Raw genomic sequence first — 18130 nt, 5'->3', positions numbered from 1 at the left:
AAATGTACTGACTTGTTGGACTGGACTCTCAGTGGGCAGGGACAACTGGAGCATGAAACCGCCTGTCCGTCCAGACTGTTGTTGCCAAGGAAACCGCCCTGGCATTTCTCACAGTGGTCGCCAGCTGTGTTGTGCTGGCAGTTCTGATGGACAGAGACAAACAAACAAAAAGACAAAAAGACGAGTGAGCAATCTATAAACAACACGTTAGGTGAAGGACACAACGTTTGTGTGTGTGTCAATTATTGTCAACAAGACAGAAAATTCTCACCAGACAGATTCCAGATCCATCCAGACACTGGTCAGAGTGTCCGTTACAGTTACAGGGAACACATTTCCCCAAAAACAGGCCGATAGTGTCTCTGTAGAAACCTGGAGCACATTTCTATAGAGAGGAGAAGAGAGAGGAGGAGAGGAGAGGAGAGGAGATATTCTTTTAAGTAACCAATATACAAACAAACAAAATTTTGCAGAGGAAACATACAGTAAAACTAATAATTCAAATATTATCAATAACATAACAAGTTAACTCATCACTCTAACAACCGATCTGGTCCCTCACCTGACACGAGTCTCCCAGGTAATTGGCGGGACACATGCAGATCTCCACATTGTTGGCATGGCGACCGGTGGGCAAGTTTTCGGCGCTCTCCAGCACGGCGCCGCGGAGCGACACGGAGTGAGCCACCTGAGAGTGAAGGGCTCGGATCTGCAGAGACTCCAGACCGACCAGAACCATCATCAGCTCCTCACGTGACACGGAGTTACCGGTCTGAGCATGACGGAAACTTCCCTGCGAGGAGGAGGAGGAAGAGGAGGAGGAAGAAGGAGAGACGAGGAAGATATATTGAGGATATTTATCACCCCTTTAATATCTGTGGTCTCTGATTTACAGGAGTTTTGCATCAAAATGATCAAATATCTTAATTTGACAGGTATTTCAAAATAAGATACACCCATCTTGTTATTATTATTATATATATTATATTATTTTAACTCCATACATTTTTGAAAGGCGGAAGTTAAATTTAATTTGCACAAACTAGATCAGGAAATTGTGTTTATATACAATCATACACAACATCATTAAGATTCTTTGTATTATTTTTATTGGTCGTGACTGAAACTTCTACTTTTGTGTGTTTTGTTTATTTGTTATTGTGGGTAATTTATTGTGGTCGGTCGCAGGAATAGATAAGGTGAAAAATACATCTGAGTCACATGACTAATTGTCACAGTCTTCAAGTATTATATACGTATTTATCACACCTGTGAGTACTCAGCAGTTGTACTGAGCGAACCTGAAGAGGCTACAGGTGAAAACGTGTTGTTCGCTCTTAATAAAGTCACAGTAAAGTCATCACAGTGTGCAGTGATGGTTAATTTTGATTTTCATGTTTATATAAAGCTTTTGAAGATTATTATTATTATTAAGGGGCTGGTCAGAAGGGATCAGAAAAGGAGGAGGAAGGTTATCTATTTGACCCTTTTGAAGAGGAAACAGTCGTCTTAACTTTTCTCATCCCAGATTTTTACTTTCTTTAATTCTCCGCTTGTGAGATTTATTGTAAAAAAAACGATAACAAAAATAAAAACAACAAAAGATCAAATAGTTAGATGAAAAAAAAGGCAGCTCCGTCTCTGTTTCAGTGCTTCATTTTCCTCATCAAAATCTACTAGTAGCCTATAAGTCCATTTTTAGACACATAACAGATTTTGACATTAATATGGATTCAACCTGATCTTTCTTACTTAACCATCCTAACAATAAGAATACTTTATGTTCAGTAATGTATATATGATCAACATAATAACACAGAATCTCTGTTTGCTTTGCCCTTCAGTAACAAAAAATTTAATCACCAAACAAGCAGTTAGTAAAGCCTGTACGAAGCATCTCATCTTAGGGGTCTTGTATATTAATATATATAAAGCTGCATTATGCAATATTAGCAGCTCTAGATGTCAGTGGGAGACTGAAGTTTAAAGAACAAACATATATAACCTGAGGTCACCAAACTGCAAAAACTTACATAACCAATAATAGTTATTGTAAGTTGAGAGGATTTCCCTCCGGTGCTTAACACCAAACAAAAATGATAATGATATTTAAGAAAAGGTCAAATCCGACATGTTGATACCCGTCTGCTTGATACAAATTTCTCCCATAAACCTCCCGACTCCCGTAGCTTCAACGGCACACAGCCCGTAAAGGTGAATTTACCTCGACCATGTGAACTATTCCCAGGTGAGGCTCTTCAGGTGTGGAGTATTCTCTCTCCATGAACACCAGCGTCATCTGGTTCCCCTGCAGGAGGAAATATCGTATCTCTTATATCACATGAAACGTTTTTTGTTCGTTTATATGTTAATAATGACAAAGATCGGTGTGTGTGTGTGTGTTTTTCTACAGTTGTTTTGGTGTAAAACTACATTGAAGTGGTAAACATGTGTTTCTTTCTATGCATGTGTGTGTGTGTGTGTGTGTGTGTGTTTTGTACCTTGAGAATGATGTCAGGCCTGGAGGCTTCTGCAGGCAGAGACAACACATCACCTCTCATGACCTGAGTGTGGAGACGATACCTCAGATAACCTCCATAGGATGAAACCTGGGGGAAACAGGGCAGTTTTAGCACATATGAAGATGAAGACACATACATACCAGATACATGAATTAACAGCAATTGAGACAGACAGTATAAATTGAATAGAGCATAACATAGCAAGACAGAGCTTTAAGACAACAATGGATTACATTCAGACTGTACGGTCTGGAAGGAACATGATACAAGGCCCTCTCTGTTTTATCTGTGAGAGATAAAATGCCTTTGTTTCTATGGTAACCATGCAGGTTTTGGGCAAAGCTGGCTGACATCTGAAGCCGGGTTTATAGAGCGTAAATAACTCTGTGATTTAAATCAGACTGATGCGTCTAGACGAGACACCGATCTGTATCCAAACACCTCGTCTGAGCCTCTGGATCAGCGATGATCAGCGGGATACGCTGTGTGTGATGTATGTGTGTGTGTGTGTGTGTGTGTGTGTGTGTGTGTGTGTTGTGTGATGTGTAGTAGTGACCAAGTCCTAGTTTGTATCTCTCATGTTTGATCATTATGTTTGAATCACAGCTTGAAGACACATTTATTAGGGATATTTGTTTATTTTCAATTATTTTATTTATTTTCTTATATAATAACACATCTCTATTTTTCTTGTGTTGCACAAAACAAGCAAGAAAACTTCTAATAACAAGAAAATAGTCTAAATTTGGAGAACTAGAGCTTTATCGAATGTATTGAACCTGACTGAAATGTGTCCATAACATAAAGAATCAATGTAGTTGTATTTATACCGTTTTTTACTTAGATTGATCAGACAGTTTCTTGTTTAAATGATCATTTCGTAAGTTTTAGACTAATTCTTTTATTTTAGCTGCTCGAGATTAGACAACATTTAACATTTGAGAGGTTTGGCTTGTTTAATAATAATAGTTTAGTTTGACATTTATTTGTGTTCTTAATGAGAGTCAAACTGTCTCCTGGAGCCAGAAGCTTAGAATAAAAAACATAAATCAACAATTGACATAAAAAAAATGGAAACAGAAGGAAACAGCTCGCCCGGCTCTGTTTAAAGGTTATAAAATCCACCTACCAACACCTCTACAGCTCACTAACTAACATGTTATATATTGTTTGTTTAATCTGTCCAATTCTGGTTTTACGGGGGGGGGGGGGTTACATATATGGGGCGGCGGCGGTGGCGGCTCAGGAGGTGGAGCGGGTCGTCCACCAATCAGAGCGTTGGCGGTTTGATCCCTCGAAGTGTCCTTTGGTAAAATACTGAACCCAAATTGGTTGCACCAGCACCCTGAGTGGTAGGTTGCTGCCATCGGTATGTGAGTGTGAATGGATGAGTGAACAACAGTAAAAACATTGTAAAGCACTATATATATGCAGCCATTTTATTTTTACATATATGTGCTGGTCCAGACTAGTTTATGCTAAACTAAGTCAACCGTTTCCTGGTTGTATCGTCATATTTAATGGACAAATGAGAATCAATCTTCTCATCTAACTCTAAAGGCAGCGAATAAGCCTGTTTCCTAAAATCGAACTGTTCCTTTAACCAAAAGAAGGGTTTTGTAGAAATAATCCTGAAGATAAGGAATAAAAAAGTCTTGTTTTGATTGTAGCTACTGACAGTCAGATATTGCATCAGTAGCAGAATTGCAACATTTCTAACCGTTCCCACCCTGATGGAAAATAGCCGACACAATATTTTTGATACGAATGGACAGAAATATGATTGAAGATTCTTGAAATGCCTTCAAAGCTGTGAAATTATCTCTGAAAAAAGGGATTCATTCATCTCTCAGACAAGCAGAAACTTATCTTTGTGACTCAACTGTAATAAAAACATGAGAGGTACAAACCAGCACTAACTGCAGCCCCCCGATGCATCTTATCTGCAGTTTGGTGTTGAATCGTTGTGCAGATTTACAGATACATACATTTTCTGTCTTTCCTTATTCTAATAGAGTCCAGTGCATTTGACACATTTAGCGCCTCAAGACCAAAAATATTATAACTGTGAGCAGAAAATTAAAGCTGCACCATCAATCCAAGCTTTGTCAAACTGAACCGTGTTGTCCGTCTTTTTATTTTTCATCTTCACCTGTCTCTGCAGAAACACCCCCCCTCGTCTTCACCCTCATCACCAGCAGCTTTGACATTCATAAGTAACATCCTCAGTGAGTCTTTCCTGAGTAAATACAGATCCATCAGATAAACAAACTAACCACCATGATAAAGGCAAAGAGCCACTTAGAGCTTAGAAACTTTTAGCAAAAGACAAATCTAGTTTTCCTGGTCATGCAACCCGTTTTTACTACAACTGAGGTTGATGGAAATATCTCATCTATGTGCTGAACGCGGCCTCTGAAGAGCAACAATCCTCCCATAAAGATCTTGCTTAAATTAAAGACAGGAAAGATAACTTCACTTCAGTTCATGCAGCTTGTTCTCACATATTTTTAACCATTATGTGTTGAGCACAAGAGCACAAATATGACATTTTCATGGTTTGATGATGTGAAAAGTTTGGTTTAGACGAGTGAGAGTAATTTTCATCAAGATCAGAGTGAAGTTTTGGTTATTGTTACATCAGAAAAGCTTTGATACATCACGTTGTGTCTCCTCATCTTTGCTCTTATGTTTTATTGTTCTGTTTTTGGTGCAACGTCACCAAAAAAATACAGGTATTTGCATATTTTGCTCATGACTGCTTCAGTATTCCTCAGATTTTCATTGTACCTTTGGGTCAAAATGTGACCGTCATGGCCGCCAGCAGACATGACTTACCTTGTCTCCCAGGTAGGTCTTCGGTGCGTGCCAGTGGAGGTCCTGGTAGACATCGGGTACATCGCTGAGGTCGGCCTCTACGAGGTCCTGATCGGGATACACTATCACCGGTACTTCCTGTTTGTCAGCTCCGAGCAACACCCAGCCCTCCATGTTCATGATCTACAGGAGAGAAAAGGCATCATCATGACACGACTATTAGAATATATTAACTTTAGTCATTCTGGATGAAAATGTTGCAGTGATAACTAGCAAGAATTTAAGAGATGTGGCAAAACGTTCAACACCACCACAAGAGTATTAACCACCACTCATAATATTAACTGGTAACAAATAGAGCTGAAACAATTCAACAGTCAGTTAATGATTAGTCAATCAACAGAAAATAATCACCAACGTAGTAATCAGCAATGTTAACAATCGATTAATCATTTAGAGTAAAAATGACAAACATTTGCTTGTTTAAGCTTCTTCATTTTGAGAATTTTCTGCTTTTTTTCCATTTTATATCAACGTAAATTCCTCAAACATTCAATAATGAAAATTATCATTAGCTGCAGGCCTAGTAGCAACAATATTTTAGCATCTTTAGGGAGTCTAAACATGGAACTACATGTGAAGTATAACGTTGACACAATCTTAAATCTTGTAAAACATAATGATTTTTTGACAGTCCAGCCTCTTTCTCTCTATGCTGCAGCAGGATGACTAACACAAGTTCAACACCTAACAGCAGAATTCCCAGATTTGGACCAACAATGTCAAAAAAATCCTTTGGAAATATGTGAGTTGTTTTTTTTTGGAGAAACACAGACTGTATAAAGGTGAGAAGATAAACCTCCGCGGATGATAGAAGAGAGTTTAAAACCAACAATCATGGATACCTCTGTGCGTCTTTTGTCAGAGCTGCGACAGCGGTCCGTCGCTCCGAAGCAGAAGCAGCTGGTGCAGCCCTTCGGGTTGGTCGGGTCCAAGTGGAACGTACCGACTCTGCACTGGTCGCAGCGAGAACCCTGGACGTTCTCCTACGGGTGAAAGAACACACACACAGCGGGTCAGAAAACACAAAAGTGGGTTCAGGAGGACAGAAGTGTGTGTGTGTGTGTGTGTGTGTGTGTGTGTGTGTGTGTGTGTGTGTCCCACCTTGCAGAGACATTGTCCCGTGAAGGAGTTGCACACTTCCTCTTTGGTTCCCGCCTCGTTGCAGTCGCATGGCCTGCAGTTGGGGTAGCCATAGAAACCAGGGGCGCAGCGGTCGCACTGACGGCCGACGATGTTGTTCCTACATCTGGAAATCAATAAACAACTGTTAATCCAACTTTAAGAGTCACTTTTCAAGGTCAATTGATCAAATATACTGTACACGTCTTCTTTTTATGTGCTCAAAAGTATCTAAATCTTGCAGGAGATGAAAGTTTTATTGCTTCCCATCATCAACTATAAATGAAATATTTTGACATGTTAAAAGGAGGCACTGCCGGCTACAGCATATATGCAACTGTGTGCTGAGAGCCTTTAGGCAGAGAAAATACTTTCAGCTTTACATCCTTGTCTTGTCCAGACAGAGCTGATGCATTCCTCCATGTGTGTGTGTTTGTGTTTCACTTTGACTGTGCGTGTGAAAGAGACAGAGAGAGAGAAATGGGTAATGATAGCGATTCAAGATATTTTGAATGCCTTAATGCATACAGCGTGGCAAAACATGGACAGACAGACGTGAAGAGAGGAGGTCAAAAGAGAGGCGGAGGACAGGAAAAACGGAAAAAAGTCGGCAGATGGAGGAGAAGACAGATGTATAGAGAGAAATATAGAAATATGAAATCTGCAAATGGAGAAAGAGCATCTTCCTGAGGCCGAGCAGAGTGTAATCAAAAGACAGTTAAAGTCTTTTTTAGTATCAGATTCCCTCTTTGTGTCTCCACAGACACAGGTGTCTCAGCTGCAGCGCAAAGAGGGAATTTGATACTAAAATGACTGTAATTTTAAAAGATATCAACTTGATTTCATTAATTTGAATGGCTGAAGCTTCATATTACAGATTACAGTAAGAAAAACATGTGTCAGCGTTCATTTGTGAAGCTGTCCTTTAAAGACCCTGTCAAACTACAGTTTGATGATCAGAAGAAGAAAGGTCAATGACGGCTAGTAGCAGAGAACCGATGTCTGTTCCGGTCAGAGCAAAGTGAGAGATAGTTCGGTGTGGTCATAGTGACACAAGATGGCAAAACTGCCTCAAACGGAGCCCACCTTCATGTTATAAAGGTAAAACACAGAACGACAGAGGAGGAGAGAAAGCTGCTGTGTTGCTGACTGACTGAGAGCTTTAAAAGTTTTAAAACCTGCAGCTTCTACAGACAAGAGTTGGCAAGTACAGCTGGCCGAACACACAGGCAATCAATCCCAGTGGAGGAGTCAGAGCCAAAATCATGTCAGGAGACAAAACAGCCAAAAAAAAAAAAGAACTCCCATTTTAAAGTATTTCGAAACTGTTTCGACATTTGAGAGTCGAGCTTGCTGAACCAATAATTGTGTTATCTATCACACAGCGGTGGCGGTGACGGGAAGAAAGTAATAGTAGTTTAGTTTTAATGTTTGAAGGGGAACGTGGGTCTGCTTCTGCTTGAGCCGATCAATAAGTCCTTTGTTTCCTCTTGTCGTACCTGCACTGTCCGCTGAGTGTGTCGCAGCTGACATCGGGGTTGGTGATACCGGGCCGAGAGCAGTTGCAGACCTCGCACCCAACCACCGGGTGACAGCCGAACGTCTGGGGCTCACACTGGGTGCAGTCGGGACGGAGAGTCCTCGGAGGGCAGATACAGTCACCGGTCACCGGTTCACACAACCTGGTACCACAGTCGCAGGCTGAAGGAGAGACGAGGAGGAATTAATACAATATCCATCAAAGCTGAAATACAGTTTCCTCCTTCACTAAGAAGTTGACTACTTACTGCTTTATGAGGACAAAGATTACATGCATCAGTGTGATTAGACGTATTTATTTGTCATTTAAGCATCCGATGAGACACTCACGTCTGCAGTTGGGGAATCCCCAGTAGCCCGTGGCGCACATGGAGCAGTCTCGGCCGATGACGTGCGGCCTGCAGCGGCACTGACCGCCGAACTGCTCGCAGGTGTCGCTCTCGGCTCCGACCTCGTGGCAGGCGCAGGGCATCGCCCCGTTGTTGAAGAAGGCCGACAGAGAAACAGCCGAGCTGAGGCAGAACGGAGAGGCGGTGGAAGGACTGGAGGGATGAAAGAGGAGAGAGAAAAGATGAGACAGACGTGGAAGAACAAGATTTTACATAATATAGATTATAGCTGCGATAAAAGTGAAGGATATCTGTAGAAACGTTGCTGTATAGTCAGTTCTACGTAAAGCTTCCTCTGCTTCTATGATACTGACTTGATGTAGAAGCTGTTTTGTCCGCAGTTGCTGATGAAGTCGTAAGATTTATCCAGAGGTTCTTCGTTCAGGTAGCTGGAGCTGTAGCTGTTCTCAGGAACAACCAGCACGTAATCCTGCAAAGACACAGAACGTCAGATACAACCAGAAGAGAAGAAGAAGAAGAAGAAGAAGAAGAAGAGAGGAAGGGACGCCGGTAAAAGACAACAGGATACAAACTTCCAACTAGAAAAAAATCTGTCAGTTTTTATTTCAGATTCAACTTGTGTAACTGAGTTCTTCTACTTCCTGAAAACAGCATCAGCATGGAAATATCTGCTGTAATTTCTTAACAAGGTTGTATTCATTTAACATAAATATTTCTAAAAGAATAAAGTGATCGAAACCCCGTATGTATGTAAGTATTTGGTGGATTTCTCATATACAGTATTTTCAAGACACTACATCATATATAAGTCTAGAAATGAGGATGTTTTCTTTAACATTTTTTTTATGTATTTATTTGTTTTTCTCACTTTGGTATTATCTCGTTCCTTTTTTGTGTTTTTCTAAAATACTCATGTAGGACAGAAAAATCTTAAAAAATGTGTTGGACACAATTCAAAGACTTCACATGCCAATTAAATGTATAAAATGAGCTGAAACAAGTATACTGTACACTTCAGAGTAAGTGCTAATGCTAATGCTAATGCTAATGCACTGTCATGGGTTTTCCCTTCAGGACCTGAATGCAGAAATAACACCAGAGAAATGGAAAAACTACACAACCTGTTGAGCTTTTATAGTGGAAGTGATTGTAAAAAAAACACTTTATTTTTCAATTCAGACAGATGAAAACCTAAAAATATCTTGGTACAAGTATGGCGATGAAACAGCGAGAAGAAGAGCACAATAGAGTAGAAAACAGAAACACAAACAAAGAGAGGAGAGAGCTAAGATTGGGCGGTTAAACTCACCAGCCACAGTGTTTTGCCTGCAGGTATCTGCACTGTGAGGAAGACCTGGTAGTCAGTCACATCCAGAATGATCTGATTCTCAGAGACCAGGACGTTACGGCAGCCGTACGCGTGAGGACAGAAGGAGGCGTTGGCGTGTCCTGATGCAGAAAGTGACAAGAAACACTAGGTGAGTCTGTTTATGAATGATCTTTATTTAAATATTCAATCAACAGACCTTCTGTAACCTTCTGTAACCCTAAAGTGCTCTTACCCTGCCAGATCCGTCCCCCGTTGATGTAAACCTGCACAGGATAGGAGGGGTGGAAAGGCTGGTGATAGTGGAGGATGAAGACGTAACGCCCCAGGCTGTGGACACGGGTCGAGTACACCGCTGCATTCTGAATAAGAGGAAAGTGGTGATTTTTAGTCGCTAAAAAATATCCATAATTCAGATTTTTGTTGTTGAGCTTCTCTATTTTCAGTCAGGCACTTCAGTAAATCCAAACAATATTTAAAAACGTAACCGTCGTACTTTTAGAGCAAACAAATCTGTTTCTTATTCCTGTAACTGAAGCTCAGTATGAAGGAATGATCTTATTCCTCTTGTGCTGCTCGTACTACCAGATAAGACCAGATGAGGAAATGGTTGAATATTAAGTACCAGTGCAGATTGTAGTTGTCAATAGTCCATTTTTTATAATTCTCAGCTTTCCGAGCATTAAAACCTGCTGGTTATCAGACATTAACATCTGTCTCCTTATATCCATAAACTCTTGCATGTCGGGGTCGTTTCCTGTCGTTGGTTCAGATTTCATATTCAGTCAAAAGTACTGTAGTTCTTTTGGGATCGGACTTACTGCAGCTGCACCTCATTCTAACAACTTCATATACTTTATATTCTTTTGGATGGATTAATCTATGGTAATGCATCATAATTTAATGATCAATGATCATCAGTTTTGCCTGTAATAGTCTCATTTATGAAGTAACTTTAAAAAAAACTACATTTCTGTTTGAAATGTGGCATAAAATACAAATAATCAAAAATATCATGAAGTAAACTAACTAACTCATCCTCCATCAGCGTCTGTACCTGCACTGAGTCCAGCCTGACGTGGTCGCTGTTATCTGCTCCGTGAGGAGGTCGGTGTCCTCCCGTCCACACCGGTTCATCGCTCTGGTGGAGGAGCAGAGGAGGAGCTGCGGCAGGAGAGGCCAGGACGGACTCCCGCATGGAGGAGCTCTGGCCTTCCTTCAGGACCAGAGATTCTGACGGGATTTGGAAGCGCGAGGGGACACAGGAGGAACTAAAGAGAGAAGGAAGGAGGGTCGAGAAGGTTTTTTTAATCAAGCATACTGTTTGAATATTTATGTAGAACGTTTAAAGTGTGCACAGATATCTGCTGTTACTCCACCTGTCAGGTGAGAACTGTCCGTGAGTGCTGATGCAGTGGACTTTAGGTTCAACATACTCCATGGTGAACTGCTCTTTAGGCACCAGGTAGACTTTATGCTGAAGACAACAAGAAGAAGAAACACGCATGTAAAGTTTATTATGTTTTAAGGGAGACAAATGCAAAAAAAATAAGATGACTTCGCAAACAATAACACTTGAAAACTGTTCACAAAGGATCTAAAGCGAGCTCATCATGTGACCGCTACACTCGTTTGAGTCGATCATGTGACTCGGTTGGAATTTTTTTTTTTTTACCAGGAAGAAGCTGGCGCGGTCGGAGGTGAGCTGGATCTCAGTGTCAGTGGGGAGAGAGAACAACGCCACTCTGTTCTGTCCGTCGATGGCCACGACTCGACACAGGAAGCTATACATACACACACACACACACACACACACACACACACACACACACACACACAGTGATTGAGAGTTGTTGACATCCTTAATAAAGCAAAGACAGTAACAGTGAACTGTGAAGCAGCTGAGTCCACACATTACTGGATGATACACACTGAAGGGGGACGGAGTTACATCCTCCTGTCAACTCATCATCATCACATTTCTATAGTGTGTCTTCATTTTCAGCAATTATATTACATCATGTCTCACTCTGGTCTCATTTAAAAACAACAGAGATGTAAAATGATGCCTGAAAGCGTGTTGAGAAGGTTTTTTTTTTTTTTACGTCTGTTTTACATTGTGATGTGAGGTAACACAGATGTTATAAAACGTTTTTAATTTTCGTGTTTTTTACTTTACTATTTCAGTATCTTCAACTAGGTTACATTTAATGAAATGATGAATGTTTTTTCTCAGCAGTTAGTTTGTGCCTTGGTGAGTTATTCTTTCTTTCTATCATTAAATGACAAAGTTTCTTTCCTCATCTGATTTCATATAATACAATTTGTCACTAATAAAAAACCTGCAGGTCATAACCATCATAACTAGAAGCAGTAAAATTGGTGGAAATAAGTGTTTTTTCCCCCCAAAACAGAGCTGATGGCTCTAATGGCTTGGATTTATTCATTTAAAAAATAATTAATAAAAATAGGACAGTAAATTCGACAACAATAGAAAGTATGATAAACATCTTTCTCTAATTTTGTCTCAGGATTTCTGCATTTATTCATGAGATCTGTAAATAAGTGTAATTTTATGGAAAGACTCTGAATCTCAGGACACATCTTCCTCCTACCTGTATTTGCAGTGCGTGAGGATGACGCGGTGTTGATGACTCCGTGCTCCCGGCATGTTGACGGCAACAGACAGAGTTTGTGGCAATTCTTCCTCGCTGGAATATTCCACGACCAGAGCGTAATCGCCTGGTGCCGACAGACGTGCTCGCAGCTCGACGCTGATCTGCAGCAAAAATGGGAAGTATATTTATTAAACTTCTGCTCTGTTCATTCTCTCAAAAACCAATAGAGTGCATTTTCTAACGCTCTTACATCGTAGCCGCTGCAGACGGCCATGTCAGGATGGCGTGGGGTGACCCTCTCGGTCTGGCAGGGGCGCGGCAGGTGGTTGTCGTTGCGGCAGCTGGCGTCATTGGCAGAGATGGAGGGGAAGGAGTCCAGAGACAGATACCTGTACATCAGACAGCTACACAGACACAGAGAAAGAGACAGCTTAGAGAGGACAGACAGACCAGTCAAACCATTAACCTTTTTTGTTTGTTTTTTTATAAGCATGTGTCCATCATGAGTCCGACAACGTTATAGGACTGTTTGTCATAAAGAGAAAAAGCATTACATTGAGGGCACGGTAGAGACATTTTTAATCTGCTAATGGACGGTGATCTTCTTCAACTAAATGATAAGTTGATTTAACAGAAATATATTTATATGTATATTTACTTCTGGCTGGTGTCAGGCACAGAGCTGTAGGTGCAGGGCTCTGTGACTTTGATCTGCAGGATGGGAGCTTCATAGTAGGCACTGGGCAGCAGGACCAGGTAATCCTGAAGAAAGACAGAATGTATGTTTATGGCAGTTTCAGAGCACAAATTACATCCATTTTGGTCATTATATCGACAAAACATGTATTTTTCAGGCTTTATGTCACCTGTTACCTGCACACAGTTTGTATGCATGTACAGTATAAACAGATGTGTAGTGTGTGTGTGAGTGTGTGTGTGTGTGTGTGTGTCTCACCAGCAGGATTCCTTCAGCCTCTATAACCACAGTCCAGGTTCCCGGGTTCAGGACGAAGGGCTCCGCGAAGGTGTTCTGAGGAACGTTGACGAAGGTCGGCTCCGTACTGGGAGCAAAGACGATTTGTTTGGACTGTTCTGAACCTTAAAAAACAAACACACACACACATCAGAAATGTATGATGTTAGATATTAAAACTGAAAATGCTATCGCCACGGAGAAGAGGGTTAATACTATAGATGCATTTGAGGAGAGAAAATATGAAAATTGTGCAAAGGAACATGAATTAACAGCATGAAAATATATCTAAATATTTGAAGAGAAATACTAATGTTTAATAAAATCATAAAAAAAGCATAGATTAGACAAAACTTCAGACAAAAGAAACACAAACACTCACACGTTCATCTCCTCCCACAGTCAAAAACTCTCACACTGGTAAACCTGTGATTGGTGGAGACCTACCTCTGCGGTTGACCTGATAGGCTGTTATTTTACCGTTGGAGGTGGCGCCCTCAGAGTTTACATATCTGAGGATGAAACGAGTCAGATAGACGTCTACCTCGTTCAGATAAACCTGAAGCTTCACTGCGGTCTACAAGAGGGTCGAGACCAGAAGAGGAGATGGAAGAGGAGATCGAGACAGGGGAGGATGAAAGGAAAGAAGTGAGAAAGTAAATGAAGTAAGGAGGAAAAAGGAGAGAAGTGGGGAGGAGAGTGTAGAGAATAGAACAAAAATCCTTAGTCTCAAATCCCTGAACTGATCTGTGGCCCTGAAGTTGCTGAATGAGAGCAGAGACGCCACCGAGAGCCGTTTAAAGCCACCAACCACCACACACACACACATCCCTGCATCATCTGTCTCATCTGACAGATAAGATACAGCAGCGAGGGGATAACGTACAGGAATACAAAGAGGAGAAGAAAGAAGATTTCCACTCAGAAGAAGTAGGACAGTTCGTCCATTCCTATTCCAATCCTGGAATAAGCGATAGAAGGCCAGAAAGATTTTTATGTCCCCCGTCCAGCACTTACAGTTACGACAGTAGTAGTTCCAGCCGTCCTCTATGACCGCCACCCTGCCCAGAACATCCGAACCCCCCCAGTTGGCATAGCGAAGCACCACATGGAAGAGGTCTGGAGAGCTGACAGACACCGACACAAACACCTTGGACTGCCAAAAGGACCGGCGGGCGAGACGGAAAGCAGGAGGGGAAAAGGGATAAAAGACAGAGTAACAGGAAAGAGGAGAGGGGATGATGAAGAGGAAGAGGGATGAGAGAAAGACAGGATGTAGGATGTATGTATTAGGAAGCAGGAGGATGGAGGAGAGGAGAAGGGAGGTGAAGGAAAAAAGAGCGAAGTATTACAGGAAGTGGGAGGAATGATAAGTTGAAACATAAGAGGAGGTATAGAGGGTTAAGGAGAGAAAAAGAAGGATGAAGGGGTGTGAAAAGAAGAGGAGAGAGTCAGGGGGGAGAGAGATGTGAAGAAGAGAGAGAATACATGAAGGAGAGCGGGAGGACAACACCGACACAGAAAGAGAAACTAAGCCAAAAGCAAAACACCATCACCTCCACCACCAAAAGCAAACCAGAAAACCCACATTTCCACTTAAAAGATTCACTTTCAGCCTAATAACCCCAAAATATTTATCTTTGGATTTCCACTTTTCAGCACACACACATCTATAGAGGTCAACATTCAACACTATTTCCCCCCAAAAAGATCTATTTTAAAGTTTTAATATCATTAACAGACAAAACAAAATTAATTTCAGAACAATTTCTAGACAAGTAGAATCTGTCTTCCAACTACATCCACAGAAGAGTAGTAATATAAATCCTACAGATGTATTTGTGCTGAAATGTAGTTTTACTAAAGAGAAATATCCCTTTAAATGATGCATGCAACATTCAACCATGAAGCAATCTGTCTATTTCATGCAGGAGGAGCATAAATGACGGGCCACAGTAATAATAATGTCTCTGTTTACAATGCAGAGTAAATAATTCAGAATAATTCACATATACTGTTATTGTAAATGAAATATATTAATGTTTTTCTGCTGTGAGACAATTCTGTGAGATGACAAGAAATATAAACATCTGGAGATTTAAATTGAGTCTATAATTATTTATCAATTCTACATAAATAGTCACATTAGTAAAGTACAATAGTAGACACAAAAAATCTGTATCTTTATCTTTAATCCATTTTATTAACCTATAAGTGTTGGTGCAAGATCGATACTGTGTGGACTAATGGAAAAGGTCAAAGGTGAAAGGTTAAGTTCCTACCTGGATGGGAGACATCTGAGCGTAACCTCTCCAGCTGAAGTCTGGGAACTCCAGACGGTTGTAGCCAAATCTCACCGGTCTGCCGTCCAGCATGGTTCCCTCCTCGATCTCAAACTTCAGATGATGAAGGTCTGGGAAGTAATGATCCGGACGAGGTCTGCAGACAAAGTGATTTAGAAAGTAGGAGATTTAATGCGGAAACATCCTGGTCTGGATTAAATGTCAAGAGGTCTCTAACAGGTGTGAGATGTTTCTCTTTGATAAAATGTCTTTATTTATTTACTGATAATGCTTCAGATATATTATGACCCTAACCCTAACCATAACCCTAACCATAACCTTAACCCTAGCCCTAACCATAACCCTAACCTTAACCCTAATCTTAACCCTAACCTTAACCCTAACCATAACCCTAACCTTAACCCTAACCATAACCCTAATCTTAACCTTAACCCTAACCATAACCTCAACCCTAGCCCTAACCTTAACCCTAACCCTAACCATAACCCTAACCTTAACCCTAACCTTAACCCTAACCATAACCTCAACCCTAGCCCTAACCTTAACCCTAACCCTAACCATAACCCTAGCCCTAACCATAACCCTAACCTTAACCCTAATCTTAACCTTAACCATAACCTTAACCCTAACCTTAACCCTAGCCATAACCTTAACCCTAACCCTAACCATAACCTTAACCCTAGCCCTAACCTTAACCCTAATCTTAACCCTAACCATAACCCTAACCATAACCATACCCCTAACCTTAACCCTAGCCCTAACCTTAACCCTAACCTTAACCCTAACCCTATACATTTTACATTTTAATCTAAATAAAGTTAACAATATGAGGTAAGATATTTCCTTTTCAGATGCAAACTATTACGGTTAATTTTTTGCGCTTTTTATTTGTATATAATTTGATGATTTACTGAATTCCTACAGTATTACACTGTATATATCTCTGTATCATTTATCATCCATCACCAGAAAGGGGAAGGAAACAAAAAAAACCAAAAAAAAAAACCCAAATAAATAAACAAAAACAACTTTTCTACATGTTTATCCTCTGGTAAAACCCAAAAATGTAAATATATTCAAGAAGCAGCATCTTTTTTTGTGATATAAGGTAACTGGGACTCTGGGAAATGTAGTCTTGATTATCACTGGGCCACTAATCATCGTGATGTTAGCTGACTTGACCTTAATCATCTTATTATTTAATGCAATTAAACAAAAAATACAAATAAAATTAATAATAATAAAATAAATTCCTTTCAGGTCTGTTTAGCTGCTGTTAAACTCACAGATTACACTTCGGTCCCTCAATGTTGGGTCTGCAGCGACAACGGCCGTTCCTCTCTCCACATGCCTGACCTGCTGAACCCCCGATGTCACACTGGCAACCTGGACACACAACACACACACACACACACATTTAAAGTACAATTAACGAATATAACATGGCAGCATTGAAGCATCCAAGCTTTTGTTGTAAAGGGAAACCAAACAATTACTTTAAAGTTTTTATTCACTTTCTAAACTAACACTCACCCTGGCAGCCGAAGTAGTTTTGTTCCTGCAGGTTGTAGTAGCCATCTTTACAGGTAGAGCAGGTTCCACTGCAAGCATTGGGTTTACAGTGACATTGACCAGTTTCCTGTCACAAACAAGAAAGACATTATTAAGTATTATGACAGGAAGATAACCTGTTGAACCTGCACTGTCACATGGAGACTGATCTTTAAGGCTTTTTATTCTGGTATTAATCACAAAGCATTGAAAATTGAGACAAAATTACCAAAGTTTCAACACCAAACTCTAACAGCAACAGCATGTGTATCATCCCATAATGCAACCTCATACTTGATTTGTTTTACACACACAGAAAGAGGACACAACCATCAATCCTAGATGTGAATTTCTGTCTTTAAGCGTAAATATCAATATGTTAGCTGCATCACAGCATATTCACTTCCACAGGATGGGACGACAGTATTAATACTGAGGAAAAAACACATCTTTAAAAGTCTAAATATAGACAGGAAGTGCGGTATTAGTCAGAGGAAGGAGTGCAGGTTTAACTTGCTCACCTGTGCACACTCTGCGACACCGCTAACAGTCCCTGCGATGTTACACTCACAGTCTGAAGAAGAAAGCAGACACATGAACAATAGTTAATTTATATGCTCCGTTTACTGCATTATAAACAGTTGGACGTATGTTTGATGTGTGTTTGTTGTGTATCTTACTGGAGCATCCATCAGGAGTGTCGGGGGAGAGGTTCCAGTACAGAGGTTTACATGTGTCGCAGGCCGGGCCTTCAACATGCCGACGGCACTCACATTGACCCTGAGAGGAAGATCGACAGGAAAATAAACCAACAAGTCAATTCCTACTGTCAGTATAATGGATATTACTGTGCTACAGGAAACATTCCTAAATTCTGTATGTGCAGCATTTACAGAAAACACTATGAAACACTCAAGACATTTTAACAGCAACATGATATGACTGAAT

General features: G+C 40.6%; 1 protein-coding gene across 2 annotated transcripts in view; it reads right to left on the bottom strand.

Moving 5' to 3' along the window:
- Positions 1-18130, bottom strand: part of lama5 (laminin, alpha 5) — a 120474-nt gene that overhangs the window by 23300 nt on the left and 79044 nt on the right. Inside the window, exons 18-43 of one of the 2 annotated variants that reach the window (XM_044351374.1) lie at positions 17863-17962; positions 17704-17756; positions 17165-17270; positions 16918-17017; positions 15611-15767; positions 13776-13905; positions 13311-13453; positions 13014-13117; positions 12606-12759; positions 12353-12516; positions 11413-11521; positions 11117-11214; positions 10795-11008; positions 9973-10099; positions 9720-9859; positions 8764-8879; positions 8391-8602; positions 8021-8222; positions 6504-6648; positions 6245-6385; positions 5361-5522; positions 2502-2609; positions 2225-2308; positions 563-793; positions 272-385; positions 13-143 (exon numbers count right to left, since the gene is read on the bottom strand). In XM_044351374.1, the coding sequence (XP_044207309.1) occupies positions 13-143; positions 272-385; positions 563-793; positions 2225-2308; positions 2502-2609; positions 5361-5522; positions 6245-6385; positions 6504-6648; positions 8021-8222; positions 8391-8602; positions 8764-8879; positions 9720-9859; positions 9973-10099; positions 10795-11008; positions 11117-11214; positions 11413-11521; positions 12353-12516; positions 12606-12759; positions 13014-13117; positions 13311-13453; positions 13776-13905; positions 15611-15767; positions 16918-17017; positions 17165-17270; positions 17704-17756; positions 17863-17962 (3545 nt within the window). Of the gene's footprint in view, positions 1-12; positions 144-271; positions 386-562; positions 794-2224; positions 2309-2501; positions 2610-5360; positions 5523-6244; positions 6386-6503; positions 6649-8020; positions 8223-8390; positions 8603-8763; positions 8880-9719; positions 9860-9972; positions 10100-10794; positions 11009-11116; positions 11215-11412; positions 11522-12352; positions 12517-12605; positions 12760-13013; positions 13118-13310; positions 13454-13775; positions 13906-14345; positions 14485-15610; positions 15768-16917; positions 17018-17164; positions 17271-17703; positions 17757-17862; positions 17963-18130 lie in introns of both variants that reach the window. The other variant, XM_044351373.1, reaches the window with a different exon arrangement.

This window comes from Thunnus albacares, chromosome 5, assembly GCF_914725855.1.
Source record: "Thunnus albacares chromosome 5, fThuAlb1.1, whole genome shotgun sequence".
Taxonomy (NCBI): Eukaryota; Metazoa; Chordata; class Actinopteri; order Scombriformes; family Scombridae; genus Thunnus; species Thunnus albacares.
This window is presented reverse-complemented; position numbering and strand designations above follow the sequence as displayed.